This window comes from Theropithecus gelada, chromosome 19 (assembly GCF_003255815.1).
Source record: "Theropithecus gelada isolate Dixy chromosome 19, Tgel_1.0, whole genome shotgun sequence".
Lineage (NCBI taxonomy): Eukaryota > Metazoa > Chordata > Mammalia > Primates > Cercopithecidae > Theropithecus > Theropithecus gelada.
The window spans coordinates 42,942,223-42,958,493 of record NC_037687.1 but is presented as its reverse complement, the minus strand read 5'-3'; the positions used below and the strand labels follow the sequence as shown (position 1 = coordinate 42,958,493).

At 41.9% G+C, this 16,271-nt stretch overlaps 2 protein-coding genes across 2 annotated transcripts in view; both read left to right on the top strand.

Annotated features, from left to right (window-relative positions):
- Window positions 1-9,515, top strand: part of ZNF568 (zinc finger protein 568) — an 88,308-nt gene extending 78,793 nt beyond the window's left edge. Inside the window, exon 9 of the mRNA XM_025368057.1 lies at window positions 9,253-9,515. Coding sequence (XP_025223842.1) covers window positions 9,253-9,410 — 158 coding nt within the window. The 3' untranslated portion in view covers window positions 9,411-9,515. The remainder of the gene's footprint in view (window positions 1-9,252) is intronic.
- HKR1 (HKR1, GLI-Kruppel zinc finger family member) overlaps window positions 1-16,271 on the top strand; it is a 410,249-nt gene that overhangs the window by 183,372 nt on the left and 210,606 nt on the right. The gene's annotated exons all lie outside the window — the stretch shown is intronic.

Below are 16,271 nucleotides of genomic sequence, written 5' to 3'. Positions count from 1 at the left end.
TTCAGGAAGCATGATGCTGGCATCTGCTCAGCTTCTGGGAGCGCTCAGGAAACTTACCATCATGGTGGAAGGCAAAGGAGAGGCTAGCACTTCACCTGGCCAGAGCAGAAGGAAGCAGGGAAGGCGCTAGACACTTTTAAACAGCCAGATCTCGTAAGAACTTACTATCACGAGAACAGCAACAAAGGGACAGTGCTAAGCCATTCATCAAGTATTCACCACCATGTTCCAATTACCTCCCACCACGCCCTACGTCCAACATTAGGGATTAGAAATTCCCATGAGATTTGAGTGGGGACACAGATCCAAACCGTATCAGACACATTGTAATCCTAGCACTTCCGGATCATATTTATGGGGTACAATTTGATGTTTCAGTACGTATCTATGTTGTATAAGGAGCCAGTCAGGGTGGTTAGTGTATCCATCACCTCATGCATTTGTCATTTCTTTGTGGTAAGAATATTCAAAAGCCTCTTCTAGTTATTTTGTAATATACAATATTTTATCATTAACCATAGTCACCCTACTGTGCAATAGAACACCAGAATTCATTTCTCCTGATTGTAACTTTGTACCCACTGACTGACGTCTCCGCATTTGTACCCCCACCCCATCTCTGGTAACTGTTCTGTTCTCTGCTTCTGAATACCTTCTCTTTGCTTTAGAAGATTTGAACAGATTGAGCAGATTTCTTTTTCCTAAAACTTCTTGCCTTCCCCAGTTCTTGTTCTTCCCATTCCAGTCAGTAATGCTACCAAAGGGTGCTATCTCTTTTATTGATTGATTGATTGATTGAGACGGAGTCTTGCTCTGTTGCCCAGGCTAGAGTGCAGTGGCATGATCTTGGCTCACTGCAACCTCCGCCTCCCAGGTTCAAGCGATCCTCCTGCGTCAGCCCCCCTAGTAGCTGGGATTACAGGCACACACCACCATGCCTGGTTAATTTTTGTATTTTTAGTAGAGACGGGGTTTCGCCATGTTGACCAGGCTGATCTCAAACTCATGACCTCAGGTGATCCACCCACCTCGGCCTCTCAAAGTGCTGAGATTACAGGTGTGAGCCACTGTGCCTGGCCAAGGCTGCTGTCTCTTAAGGGCCCCTCTGTTCTCCAAGAACTGTTTAGGTATTTATTAGCAAACCTCTTAGCATTTCTGTTTTTTTGAGACAATGTCTTGCTCGGTCACCCAGGATGGAGTGCAGTGGCACAATCATGGGTCTGCTGCCTCAACCTCCGAGGCTCAAAGAGCTCCTCCTGCCTCAGCCTCCCAAGTAGCTGGGACTGCAGGTACGTGCCACCTTACCCGGCTAATTTTTGGATTTTTCTGTAGAAACAGGATCTCACTGTGTTGGTTTTGAACTCCTGGGCTCAAGCAATCCTCCCACCTTGGCCTCCCAAAGTGTTGGGATTACAAGAGTGAGCCACTATACTAGGATTAGCATTTTTTAGATTCATATTCTTCCACTGAGAGTACTGATGGAGTAGGAAAACCAATCCCTGATGGAAATTTTCATACCTCCTTTCTTGGAGCTGTGATTTGATGAAGTGGAAATGAATGGTTAAGTGGAATCACATATTGCAAACTTGAGTTTTCTAATTAGACAAGAAAGGAATTGATGTTGATTTATTGTATTGCAGTCTCAGTATCAGCCAGTATCTCTAGCTGTCTGAGGATTTTAGGACTGGGGATATCCTGAGATATGTAGATTGTATGGAGTTACAGGATATTCCCAAGGAGTCTGTGCCAGATGGATAAAGTGTGTCCATTTTGAACTTGTGTAGTATGTACGCACCTCGTGTGACATCGTTGTGAGTCTGGATCTTTCTCCATCAGTTCTGGTAGCTAAGGAACAAGGAGAGTATGGTTGGGGACATTTGTGGTAACAGGAACAATTTAGCCAGATGTACAAATTGTTAAGAAGTGACCAGGCACGGTGGCTCATGCCTGTAATCCCAGCACTTTGGGAAGCCAAGGTGAACGTATCACTTGAGGCCAGGAGTTCAAGAATTGCCTGGCCATCATGGTGAAGCTGTCTCTACTAAAAATACAAAAATTAGCCAGGTGTGGTGGCCCATACCTGTGGTCCCAGCTACTCAGGAGGCTGAGGCAGGAGAATCACTTGAACCTGGGAGACAGAGGTAGCAGTGAGCTGAGATTGCTCCACTGTACTCCAGCCTGGGCGACAGAGTGAGACTGTCTCAAAATAAAATAAAAGAAAATAAAAATAAATTGTTGAAAAATAATGACTATCGTAACTGCAAAGGAACCTTTAGGGAAATTCTTCAACCGACTTCCTCAAAATAAGAACATAATATGAGGAATCATGCAGCCAGTAAAATTACTGTCTATTTAAGAATGGTGATGTAGAAAACTGATTTAGGATTTAATTTATTGAATGGGAAAGAGGAAGAGGCAATGAGAAGCTTGCGTGCTTAACATAGGGTATGCTGTGTACTTGCAAGCACAGTTTCATTTAATTGGGAAAAACCGCTTACGTGGACTTAGTTTATTCTCCAACGTGGGTGGATAATGGAAGTGCCTAGAGGCTACCTCTGCAGGAGTAGGCATGCCCAAGAACCATGTGGGCACTTGACTCTGATCACCCGTTTCCACACTGACCCATCCATGTTGAATGCGGCCAGTATGGCCTGTTTTCCTAATGGAACTTCCCTACTGAATTGCTTTCTCCATTTTCTTTTATATTGTCTTAAAGATTTTGTCCATGAATTTCACAAATGGTATATTTATTTGTGATTTCAGGGCTTGAAGTTCAAAGATGATATTTACTTCTCTCAAAAGGAGTGGGAATGCTTGCAGTCTGCTCAGAAGGATTTGTACCAAGATGTAATGTTGGAAAATTACAGCAACCTGGTCTTACTGGGTAACTTTATCTGCCCCTCTGCACACCCCCCGCCCCGCCAAACACGGAACTGGCCTTCTGGAATTCTTACGTTCTTTTTTCTGAGTTTGTCACAAGTGCTTTTCAAGTACCTGGATGAGTTAATGTTTCTTGCTCAACAAAAGAATGGTTTGTCTCTTGTGAAGATGGAAATAGGCTGTTCCAGTAGGCACCTTTATCTTCCCTGGTGCTCTGACCCTCACTCCTTCTTCTGACCCTTAATCTACCTGCTCCTCTTTCTTGATAATTAGGGACTGATTTTTAATTCTGACACCCACAACAAAATCTTGTTCCCTTTGTGTTTGAGCAGGGCTTTCTGATACTAAGCCAAATGTGATCTCCTTATTGGAGCAGAAGAAAGAGCCCTGGTTGGTTAAGAGGAATGAGACAAAAGAATGGTGTCCAGGTGAGTGATGATGAACCAGAATGGGGAGGCCATAGCAGTTGGTCACTTAGCTCATCTGTGAGAAGGCAGCACTTTGGGGATTTTGGTGGGAAAGCTGCCTAAAAATGCTGGCGATCGGGAGGAGAAAGTAAGGATGTTGTAATCACAGCACTTTGGAAGGCTTTTTTTTGAGATCAGGAGTTCAAGACCAGCCTGACCAACATGGTGAAACCCCGTCGCTACTAAAAATACAAAAAAATTACCCAGGCCTGGTGGTGCATGCCTATAATCCCAGCTACTCAGGAGGCTGAGGCAGGAGAATTGCTTGAACCTGGGAGGCAGAGGTTGCAGTGAGCCGAGATTGCACCACTGCACTCCAGCCTGGGCAACACAACAAGACTCCATCTCAAAAAAAAAAAAAAAAAGGCCAAGGCAGGCGGATTACGAGGTCAGGAGTTCAAGACCAACCTGGCCAATATGGTGAAACCCTGTCTCTACTGAAAATACAAAAATTAGCTGGGCATGGTGGCAGGTGCCTGTAGTCCCAGTTGTTTGGGAGGCTGAAGCAGGAGAATTGCTTGAACCCAGGAGGCAGAGGTTGCAGTGAGCCGAAATCACGCTACTGCTCTCCAGCCTGGGTGACAAAGCGAGACTCCATCTCAAAAAAAAAAAGAAAGTAAGGATGTTTCAGCTCCATTTACCAGGCTTTCTTGCTCACCTCCTATAATACTTCCCCCTCATTTCAGAGAGGAAGTGCCCTCTTTCTTCCCCTGTGACAACCATTTTACTTGCATTTTGGGTCCAATTTTGTCCTGACTTTTAAAAACAGTTTTGGCTGGGCGCGGTGGCTCAAGCCTGTAATCCCAGCACTTTGGGAGGCCGAGACGGGCGGATCATGAGGTCAGGAGATCGAGACCATCCTGGCTAACACGGTGAAACCCCGTCTCTACTAAAAAATACAAAAAACTAGCCGGGCAAAGTGGCGGATGCCTGTAGTCCCAGCTACTCGGGAGGCTGAGGCAGGAGAATGGCGTGAACCCGAGAGGAGGAGCTTGCAGTGAGCTGAGATCCGGCCACTGCACTCCAGCCTGGGTGACAGAGCAAGACTCCATCTCAAAAAAAAAAAAGAAATAAAAAAAATAAAAAATAAAATAAAAACAGTTTTATTGACATAAAATTCATATATCATAATATTCATCCATTTAAAGTTCAGTAATTTTTAGTCAGTTTGCAACCATCACAACAGTCTAATTGTAGAACATTTTCATCACTCAGAATGAAACACCATACCCGTTAGCAGTCACTCCCCAAACCCAGCCCCAAGCAACTACTGATCACTTTCTGTCTTTATAGATGTGCCTGTTCTGGACATTTTATATTAATGATATCACACAACATATAATTTATGACTGGCTTTTTTCACTTACCAGAATATTTTCAAAGTTCATCCATAGTGTAACATATACCAGTGTCTCATTCTTTTATATTGCCAAATTGTATTCCATGGTATAGATATTACCATTTTGTTCATTCATCAGTTGGTAGACATTTGGGTTGTTTCTACTTTTAGGCTACTATGTATGACTAAAGCTGCTATGAACATTTGTATATAGATTCCCTTCTTCTCTTAGTTTGTTGAGTATTTTTGTCATGAAAGGATTTTAGAAGACTTTTTTCCATTACTTTTTCTGCATCTATTAAGATATCTGTAGTTTATGTCCTTTGTTGTATTAATATGTTTGATTACATTGATAGACTTCTGGATGTTGAACCAACCTTGCATTTGTAGGATAAATTTTACCTGGATGTGGTATATAATCCTTTCTCTAAGCTGTTGGATCTGGTTTGGTCTTTTTTGTTGAAGATACTGGTCTGTAGTTTTCTTGTGATATCTTTGCTTTGTCTGGTTGGTATCAGGGTAATACTGGCCTCAGAATTAGGAAATGTTTCTTTGTCTTCTGTCTTTTTGAAGTGTTCTTGAAGGATTTATATTAAGTTTTCTTTAAGGTTGGGTGAGGCCATTTGCTCCTGGGCTTTTTTTTGTGGGAAGATTTTTTTACTCTAATTCAGTCTCTTTATTTGGTATAGGTCTATTCAGGTGTTCTATTTCCTCTTGAGTCAATTTTGGTAGTTTTGGGTCTTTTTAGGAATTTGTCCATTTTGTCTGAGTTGTTTAATTTATTGGCATATAGTTATTCGTAGGAGTTCCTTATAACCCTTTTTATTTCTATAAGGTCAGTAGTGATATCTCCTATTTCATTCCTGATGTTAGTATTTTGAGACTTCTCTCTTTTTTTGTTGGTCAATCTAGCCAAAGATTTGCCAATTCTGTTGATCTTTTCCAAGGACCAACTTTTGGTCTCATTGATTTTCTCTGTTGTTTTTCTATTCTCTATTTTGTTTATGGCTGCTGTTATCTTTTATTATTTCCCTCCTTCTGGAAGCTTTATGTTTTTGTTTATTCTTTATTATCTGGTTCCTTAAGATACACAGTTAGATTGTTGATTTGAGATATCTCTGTTTTTTTTTCTTCTTGTTTTTAATATAGGTGTTTTTAGCTGTAAATTTCCCTTTAAGCTCTGCTTTAGCTGCATTTCATAAGTTTTGGTATATTGACTTTTCATTTATCTCAAAATATTTTTTAATTTTCCTTGTGATTTCTTCTTTAACACATTGGTTATTTAGGAGTATGTTATTTAATTTTCACATGTTTGTGAATTTCCCAAATTTCCTTCTGCTGTTGATATCTAAGTTCATTCCATTGTAGTTGCAAAACATATTTTGTGTGATTTCAATCCTCTTACATTTATTGAGGGCTGTTTTATGGCTTAATATATGGTCTAACCTGAAAAATGTTCCACATGTGCTTGAGAAAAATGTGTATTCTCCTGTTGTTGAGTGGAGTATTCTACGAATGTTTTCTTAAGTTTAATTGGTTTATAGTGTTTTTCAAGCTTTCTGTTTCCTTGTTGATCTTCTGCCTAGCTATTCTATTCATTATTGAAAGTAAAGTATTGAAGTCTTCAATTTGTTCAATTGTCTATTGCTGTCTTTAATTCTTGCTTTACCTATTTTGGACCTGTGTTATTAGGTGTATAGACACTTACAACTCTTAGTTTTCTGACTATCATTATATCCTCTTATCATTATAACATACCTTTTTTTCTGATTTGTTTTTGTTGTTGTCGTTGTTGTTGTTTGAGATGGAGTCTAGCATTGTCGCCCAGGCTGGAGTGCAGTGGCACAATCTCTGCTCACTGCAACTTCCACCTCCCGGGTTGAAGTGATTATCCTGCCTCAGCCTCCTGAGTAGCTGGGATTACAGGTGCCTGCCAACACACGCAGCTAATTTTTGTATTTTCAGTAGAGACAGGGTTTCACTGTGTTGGCCAGGCTGGTCTTGAACTCCTGACCTTGTGATCTGCCCGCCTTGGCCTCCCAGAGTGCTGGTATTACAAGCGTGACCCATCGTGTCCGGCCAAAATATCCTTTTTTCTCACTGGTTACAATTTTTGTCTTAAAGTTTATTTCATCTGGTATTAGTAATGCTATTTTAGCTCATTTGTGGTTACTCTTTGCATGGTATATCTTTTTCCATTCTTTCATTTCAACTATTTGTGTCCTTGAATCTAAAGTTTGTCTCGGGGGCTGGGCATGGTGACTCATACCTGTAATCCCAGCACTTTGGGAGGCAGAGGTGGGCAGATCAATTGAGGTCAGGTGTTTGAGACCAGTCTGGCCAACATGGCAAAACCCTGTTATCTACTAAAAATACAAAAAATTAGCCAGGCATGGTGGCCCATGCCTATAGTCCCAGCTACTCAGGAGGCTGAGGCATGAGAATCACTTGAACCCAGGGGGTGGAGGTTGCAATGAGCTGAGATCACATCATTGCACTCCAGCCTAGGTGACAGAGTGAGACTGTGTCTCAAAAAACAAAAACAAAAACAGTGTGTCTCAGGTAGATTGCATATACTTGGATCACATTTTTTAAATCCATCCTGCCAACCTCTTCTTGTAGTGTTTAACAAAGTCTGTAGTGTTTAATATGTTTACATTTAATACACTGATGGGGTGGGATTTACAATTGGTATTGTGGTATTTGTTTTCTATTTGTGTTGTTATTGTTTTATTCCTCTATTCTTCCATTACTACCTTCTGTTATAGTACCTAAATATTTTCTAGAGTACCATTTTTGTTCCTATACTGTTTCTTATACAATAGTCTTTGAAATTATTTTTTTGGTGGTTGCCTTCAAGATTATAATTAGCATTTCAACTTAAAACAATCTAGTTTGGATTAATATTAACTTAACTTTAATCTTATATAAATACTTTGCTCCAAAATACTTCTGTTCCCACCTCCCTTCTTTGTACTATTATTGTCATACAAATTACATATTTATACATTATAAGCCAATATTGGCAGAATAATGACCCCCTCAAAGATGTCCATATCCGAATCTCTGAAACTTGTGAACGTGTTACTCTTACATTGTAAGGGGGAATTCAGGTTGCAAATCTGCTCAACTTCAGTTAGGGAGAGGATCTTAGGTTATCCAAGTGGCCCAGTGTAATCACAAGGGTCTTTAAAAGTATCGGACATGTGGCTGGGTGCAGTGGCTCACACCTGTAATCCCAACACTTTGGGAGGCTAAGGTGGGCAGATCGCTTGAACCCAAAAGCTCCTCATTTTCTCATTTTTCACTTCCCTTTTTTTTTTAAATTGCAGTGTAAAGAATTGTTTATTAACTATTTTTAGTTTGTCATTTCTACTTCAGAACTTTTCTTTGTCCTGCAATGTGAAAATACCTCCCATTTTCTTTCTTTTTATTTTACAGATTGGGAGTTTGGAAGAGAAACCAAGAATTTATCTCCAAAGGAAAACATTTATGAAATTAGATCACCGCAACAGGAGAGGGTCAGAGCTATCAGAGAAATCAGATGCCAGGTGGAGAGACAACAGGGTCTCCAGGAGGGACATTTCAGACAAGCTGTAATACCATTTACTTCCGTGCAGTGCACAGCCCATAGAGAACATCAGTGGATTCGTACTGGAGAGAAATCCTGTGAATGCAGGAAATGTAAGAGTGCTTTCAGGTGCCAGTCATGTCCTATTCAACATGAAATAATTCATAATAAGGAAAAAGACCCTGAATGTGGAGAATATAGGAAAATCTTTAACAGTGGATCAGACTTGATTAAGCATCAGAGGCTTAATGAAAACAAAAACCATAGTGAAAATAACAAATGTGCCTTTAATTGTGATTCTGGAATTACTCAGCCTCGGAGCGTTAATACTGGAGAGAAACCTCGTAAATGTAAGGAATGTGGGAAAGCCTTTCATTCCAGCTCACAACTTAGTCAGCATCAGAGGATGCATCTTGGCGAGAAACCCTGTAAGTGTAGGGAGTGTGGGAAAGCCTTTCCATCCACCGCACAGCTTAATCTACATCAGAGGATCCATACTGATGAGAAATACTATGAATGTAAGGAGTGTGGGAAGGCCTTTACCCGTCCCTCACACCTTTTTCGACATCGAAGAATCCATACTGGTGAGAAACCCTATAAATGTAAGGAATGTGGGAAGGCTTTTTGTTATGACACACAACTGAGCTTTCATCAGATAATCCATACTGGTGAAAGACGCTATGAATGCAAGGAGTGTGGGAAGGTGTACAGTTGTGCCTCACAGCTGAGTCTACATCAAAGAATTCATACTGGTGAGAAACCCCATGAATGTAAGGAATGTGGGAAAGCCTTTATCTCTGATTCACATCTTATTCGACATCGGAGTGTCCATACTGGGGAGAAACCCTATAAGTGTAAGGAATGTGGGAAGTCCTTCTGTCGTGGCTCAGAACTTACCCGACATCAGAGAGCTCACACTGGTGAGAAACCCTATGAGTGTAAGGAATGTGGAAAGGCCTTTACTTGTAGCACAGAACTTGTTCGACATCAAAAAGTTCACACTGGGGAGAGACCCCATAAGTGTAAGGAATGTGGGAAGGCTTTTATTCGAAGGTCAGAACTCACTCATCATGAGAGAAGTCACACTGGTGAGAAACCCTATGAGTGTAAGGAGTGTGGGAAGGCCTTTGGTCGTGGTTCAGAACTTAGTTGACACCAGAAAATTCATACTGGTGAGAAACCATATGAATGTCAGCAGTGTGGAAAGGCCTTTATTCGGGCCTCACACCTTAGTCAACATCAAAGAATTCATTCAGGAACCAGGAGTGAATGAAGAAATGAGGGATGGCTCAGAATTTGATTAACATGAGAAAATTCATACTGATTTGGAAAAATAAAAACCTATAATTCTAAGTGTGAGACACCTTATAAATGTTAGGAATTAGCAGGGATTTATTTGTGTTTCAGAATTTATTACACATCATGATACAACTGGTGAAAAATTGAAGAATTCCATGAATGTAAAGAAAGTAGGCACTTTGGGAGGCTGAGACAGGCGAATCATGAGGTCAGGAGATCCAGACCATCCTGGCTAACACGGTGAAACCCCGTCTCTACTAAAAAATACAAAAAACTAGCCAGGCGAGGTGGCGGGCGCCTGTAGTCCCAGCTGCTGGGGAGGCTGAGGCAGGAGAGTGGCGTGAACCCGGGAGGCGGAGCTTGCAGTGAGCTGAGATCCGGCCACTGCACTCCAGCCTGGGGGACAGAGCGAGACTCCGTCTCAAAAAAGAAAAAAAAGTAGGGAGACCTTTTTGGTGGCTCAGAACCGAGTCAACCTCGGAATTCATAACGGGGAGAGGAGGGCAGTGAATGTGCTGAGAGAAGTTAATCATTCAGACCTTTCTCAGCAGCAGTCATTAGCCCTTAGGGGAAATCAGATGATTCAAAATATAAATGCAGGCCGTGCGCGGGTGGCTCCCGCCTGTAATCCCAGAATTTTGGGAGGCTGAGGTGGGTGGATCACAAAGTCAGGAGACTGAGACCATCCCGGCCAACGTGGTGAAGCCCCGTCTCTTCTAAAATGCAAAAAATTAGCCAGGCATGGTGGTGCGTGCCTGTAATCCCAGCTACTCGGGAGGCTGAGGCGGGAATCACTTGAACCCGGGAGGCAGAGGTTGCTGTGAGCTGAGATCGTGCCACTGCATTCCAGCCTGGTGACAGAGCAACACTCCGTCTCGAAAAATAAGTAAATATATATATATACACGTGTGTGTATGTATATATATATATTTATGCAGGCTGGGCACAGTGGCTCACACCTGTAATCCCAGAACTTTGGGAAGCCAAGGTGAGTGGATTGCTTGAGTCCTGGAGTTTGAGACCAACACGGGCAACATGGTGAAACACCGTCTCTACAAAAAATATAAAATAAATTAGCCAGGCGTGGTGGTGCACGCCTGTAATCCCAGCTACTTAAGACGCTGAGGCAGGAGGATTGCTTAAGTCCAGGAGACACAGGTTTCAGTGAGCCAAGATCATGCCATTGCACAGCAGCCTGGGTGACAGAGCGAGACTCTTGTCTCAAAAAAAAAAAAAAAAAAAAGATGGGGCCGGGCATGGTGGCTCATGCTTGTAATCCCAGCACTTTGGGAAGCTGAGGTGGGTTGATCACTTGAGGCCAGGAGTTCGAGACCAGCTTGATCAACATGGTGAAACCCCATCTCTACTAAAAATACAAAATTAGCTGGGCATGGAGGCACATACCTGTAATCCCAGCTACTTGGGGGGCTGAGACATGAGAATCTCTTGAACCCGGGAGGCGGAGGTTGCAGTGAGCTGAGATTGCGCCAAACAAAAAAAACCCAAAATGTAAAGGCCATATATATGGGACACCAATTTGCTTTAGCTAACAAAGTATTCATCTGACAGTACTTGAGGAAGCCTATAGTAGTATTTAAAATTCAGCAGATTCTTTCATCCCACATAAATCTTGTTAAATATTTGCAAGCTAATTCACTAAAATTAACTGGAGCTGAATCAATGTGGGAAAGGATTTAACCAATGTTTACTTTTTACTCACCCTCATCATTATAACATTTCTTTTAGGGTGAATTTATTAACTGTATCTACATATTCTCATTCATAAATTAGTACTGTTAGCACCATATTTCTTAGCTGCATTGTGAGGGTTAAATACATTTATATTATTTAAAGCAGTGTCTGTCTAGTATTGAAAGTGTGCTAAATGAAGGCGTTTATTGTTTTTCTTTGTTATTTTCTTAATCGTGCATTATTAGACATGAGAGGAAGGACTTATATATGCAGTGACTATAGGAACATCTTGCATCATCTCTTTTTCTTTATTGAAGGCTAGGTAATTCCTTCTGGAGAAAAATTTAATACTGTGAAGCCTTTATTTATAGCTCACCCTTTTGCCTTACTAGGGGATTCATAATGTAAAGAAACCCAGTAGAATAAAAGTGAGTTGCTGTGAAGTCAGGTGGAAGATTTAGATGATTTATTAAAACTTTTAAAAAGGCTGGGCGTGGTGGCTCACGCCTGTAATCCCAGCACTTTAGGAGGCCAAGGGGAGGCAGACACTTAAGGTCAGGAGTTCGAGACCAGCCTGGCCAATGTGGTGAAACCCAATCTCTACTAAAAATACAAAAACTAAGCCGGGCATAGTGGCGTGCACTGGTTGTCCCAGCTACTTGGGAGGCTGAGGCAGGAGAATCGCTTGAACCCGAGAGGCAGAGGTTGCAGAATTAAAAAATAATACAGCCCTAATCAAAATTCATTTCTCCACTAGAAAATTTGAAAACTACCTGTATAAATAATTTTTATATTAAAAAGGATGTCAGCCTGGTGGAGTGGCTCACACCTGTAATCCCAACACTTTGGGAGGCCAAGGAGGGTGGATCACGAGGTCAGGACGTAAGATCATCCTTGCCAACATGGTAAAACCTCGTCTTTACTAAAAATACAAAAATTAGCTGGGCGTGGTGGTTCACACCTGTAGTCCCAGCTACTCAGGAGGCTGAGGCAGGAGAATCGCTTGAACCCGGAGCAGGAGGTTGCGGTGAGCCGAGATCGCACCACTGCACTCCATCCTGGCCCAGACTCCGTCTTGGCCAGGCAAGGTGGCTCACGCCTGTAATCCCAGCACTTTTGCGAGGCTGAGGTGGGCGGATCATGAGGTCAGGAGATGGAGACCATCCTGGCTAACATGGTGAAACCTCGTGTCTACTAGAAATACAAAAATTAGCCAGGCGTGGTGGCAGGCCCCTGTAATCCCAGCTACTCGGGAGGCTGAGGCAGGATAATTGCCTGAACAGGGGAGGCAGAGGTGAGCCGAGATCACACCACTGCACTCCAGCCTGGGCGACAGCAAGACTCTATCTCAAAAAAAAAAAAAAAAAAAAAGATGTCAAGGCAGGCCTTATTAGGAGTGAATGACAAAGGGAATACGTATGGAAATGTATAGGGTGTGAACAAAGCTATACTCTCAAGAAAATTAATATGTATAGAAAACGGCCAGTTAAGGACCAGGATTCATTCCGACTTTACCCTGTGTGCTCCCTGTTCCTAGCAGGTTCTCAGTAAATATTTGATCATAGGAATGTGTGAATGATCCAAGGAATGAGAGTGAATGAATAAGCATTCAACCCTTGGATGTAGAAAAGCTCTAGAAAAATTAATGGAAGGCAAAAACAAAACACAAGACTTTGAAATGAAAAGCATTGCACCCTATAAAGAAGAAACTAGGTCGGGCACAGTGGCTCACGCGTGTAATCCCAGCACTTTGGGAGGCCGAGACGGGCGGATCACGAGGTCAGGAGATCTAGACCATCCTGGCTAACACGGTGAAACCCCGTCTCTACTAAAAATACAAAAAAAGAATTAGCCAGGCGTGGTGGCGGGAGCCTGTAGTCCCAGCTACAGGGGAGGCTGAGCCAGGAGAATGGCGTGAACCCGGGGGGCGGAGCTTGCAGTGAGCCAAGATCGCGCCACTGCACTCCAGCCTGGGCGACAGAGCGAGACTCCATCTCCTCAAAAAAAAAAAAAAAAAAACTCAAGCATAGTTAGTTGCATATTCATTGGTGTTAACCATTCTCCTTTTGGCAGGATTGCCTGCTGCTCTCCTGAGTCTGTAAATGCCAGATATTTGATCTCCTAGCTTGCCTTGCATCTGGTCACACCTATTATAGCCCTGGATACAGAAGATCTGTGCAAAAGTCTGCAAATGGGTTTCAGTTAAATTTTGTTTCCTAACAAAATGGGAGAAAATGGTCTGCTTAAATACAAGATACATGTCTGTATGTCACCGTGACACCTGGAATTGTGGGCATTTTGCAAGCAGAGAATCAAGAGTCTGAGATTGGCACGGAATAGGTTGGAATAATGTGTGTTCTTGACATTGTTTTTTTTGTTTTGTTTTGTTTTTTTCTTTTTTAGACAGAGTCTCACTCTGTCACCCAGGCTGTATTGCAGTGACGTGATCTCGGCTCACTGCAACCTCTGCCTCCCAGGTTCAAGCGATTCTCCTGCCTCAGCCTCCCGAGTAACTGGGACTACAGGCACGCACCACCATGCCCGGCTAATTTTTATATTTTTAGTAGAGACGAGGTTTCACTGTGTTGGCCAGGCTGATCTCTAACTTCTAACCTCATGATCTTCCCGCCTCAGCCTCCCAAAGTGCTGGGATTACAGCCATGAGCCACCACTCCCAGCCAACATTGTTGATATGATGAAAGAATTAAGAACTGCCCTTTCCCTGGACTTGGTGCATGAGTTGTTGTAAGTTTATTTTTATTTATTTATTTATTTATTTTATTTTATTTTATTTTATTTATTTTTTGAGATGGAGTCTTGCCCTGTTGCCCAGACTGGAGTGCAGTGGCACAATCTCAGCTCACTGCAACCTCCACTTCCCAGGTTCAAGCAATTCTTGTGCCTCAGCCTCCCGAGTAGCTGAGACTACAGGCACCTACCACCATGCCCAGCTAATTTATTTCTATTTTTGGTAGAGACAGGGTTTCACCATGTTACCCAGGCAGGTCTTGAACTCCTGGCCTCAAGTCATCTGCCCACCTCAACCTCCCAAAGTGCTGGGATTACAGGCATGAACCACTGCGCCTGCCTTCATATGTTGTAAGTTTATACTCCACTTTTTACAATGTATCTTGAGTCCTGGAAAATTATTTTTAAAGACATTTTTATATATACACACATTCAACTTTAGTAAAGTTTATATTCAGCTTTTTATAGTACATCCGACATTGTAGAAAAAGCATTTTCTTATATATAGTTGAAATATATATTCAACTTTGATTTAGTAAAGTATATGTAACACATATTACATTCAGCATTTTATAGTGTATGTTTATATTCAGCTTTTTATAGTATGTGTGAAATCCTAGAAAAGTATTATTTTCCTGAATAAGAACCAAGAAGAAACTGATTAAAGAGCTACACCACATAATTTCTCTAGTACTAGAGAAATTATCTTACAGTCTTCTACCTCTTCAAGATACAAAAGTCATGGCTGTGAGGCTATCCTTACTCTTTTACCAAACTTGGAAAAGGACAGCATCCAAAATAAGTCAGCTATTAAAAAAAAAAAAGTAAAGTCGGCCGGGTGTGGTGGCTCACGCCTGTAATCCCAGCACTTTGAGAGGCCGAGGCGGGCGGATCACAAGGTCAGGAGATCAAGACCTGCCTGGCCAACGTGGTGAAACCCCGTGTCTACTAAAAGTACAAAAGTTAGCTGGGCGTGGTGGCACATGTCTGTAATCCCAGCTACTCGGGAGGCTGAGGCAAGAGAATCGCTTCAACCAGGTAGTTGGAGGTTGCAGTGAGCCGAGATTGTGCCACTGCACTTCGGCCTGGCGACAGAGTGAGACTCCGTCTCAAAAAAAAAAAAAAAAGAAAAAGAAAAACGGCCCTCCATATACACGAGCTTCACAGTCTGAAAATACTATATATTTTATTCACATTTGGTTTGAAGAAACCCACATATAAGTGCACCCACACAGCTAAAACCTGTATTAGGCTGGGCGCGGTGGCTCACACCTGTAATCCCAGCACTTTGGGAGGCCGAGGTGGGCGGATCATGAGGTCAGGAGATCGAGACCATCCTGGCTAATACGGTTAAACCCTGTCTCTGCTAAAACACAAAACTTGGAAATTCTGTTTATCAGAAGGTGTATGACTTGCCTATTAATGCTGGGGACAAAGAAGATCCCAGAATTTAGGATGAGTATGGGGACTCTCAGAGCCTCTGATGAATGAGGAAGGCATGATTTCTAGGGATATACTATGATGTGTCCTATGAAATGCAACAATAGCTGAAATATATATGAACAAAGGAAATAAGAATCTTAATTCAACAACTCAAGGCTGTACCCACTATGCCACTTAAAAACCTTTCACATTTCAGAAATAGAGAATCTGATTTTCAGAGAGATTATCCTTACCTACTGTGAATAGTTTTTATAGTTCTCCAGCATCACATCTCTGTACAAACCCCTCTGAGCAGGTTTCAATTGTTGCCATTCCTCCTGAGTAAAGCCAACAGCCACATCCTTGAATGTTACTCTTCCCTGTAACAACACATTCCTGATCAGTCTGAGAGCACTGGGTGACACATGGAAGCATTTAGGAGTCTGAATTCATCAAAAGCTATATAGATGCCTAATATTTGTCTAGTTTTATTTCATATTCTAGGAGAGAATAAGTCATATAGAATGTGTTCTCTAAGTACAGGTAACTTAAAGGTTCATGATATACTTAAGGCAATCTCATGTTGGGAAATAACAGAGATGGAATGGCTGAAAAGATGGTTGTGTGATTCATCAGGACAGGGTATATGGCAAAGGGTGTTGGTGGCAGAAAGTGGTAAAAGGAAGAGAAGAATAAAATTTTGGACATGTAAAATTCAAGTTTTCTATAGAATAACTAGGTAAAGATATCCATCAGACCATTATGTATGCTCATTAGGAGCTCAAGTAGGGATTGGAATGCAAATGAGTAATTTGATATTCATCAGTGTATAATGATGACTGAAACCATTATA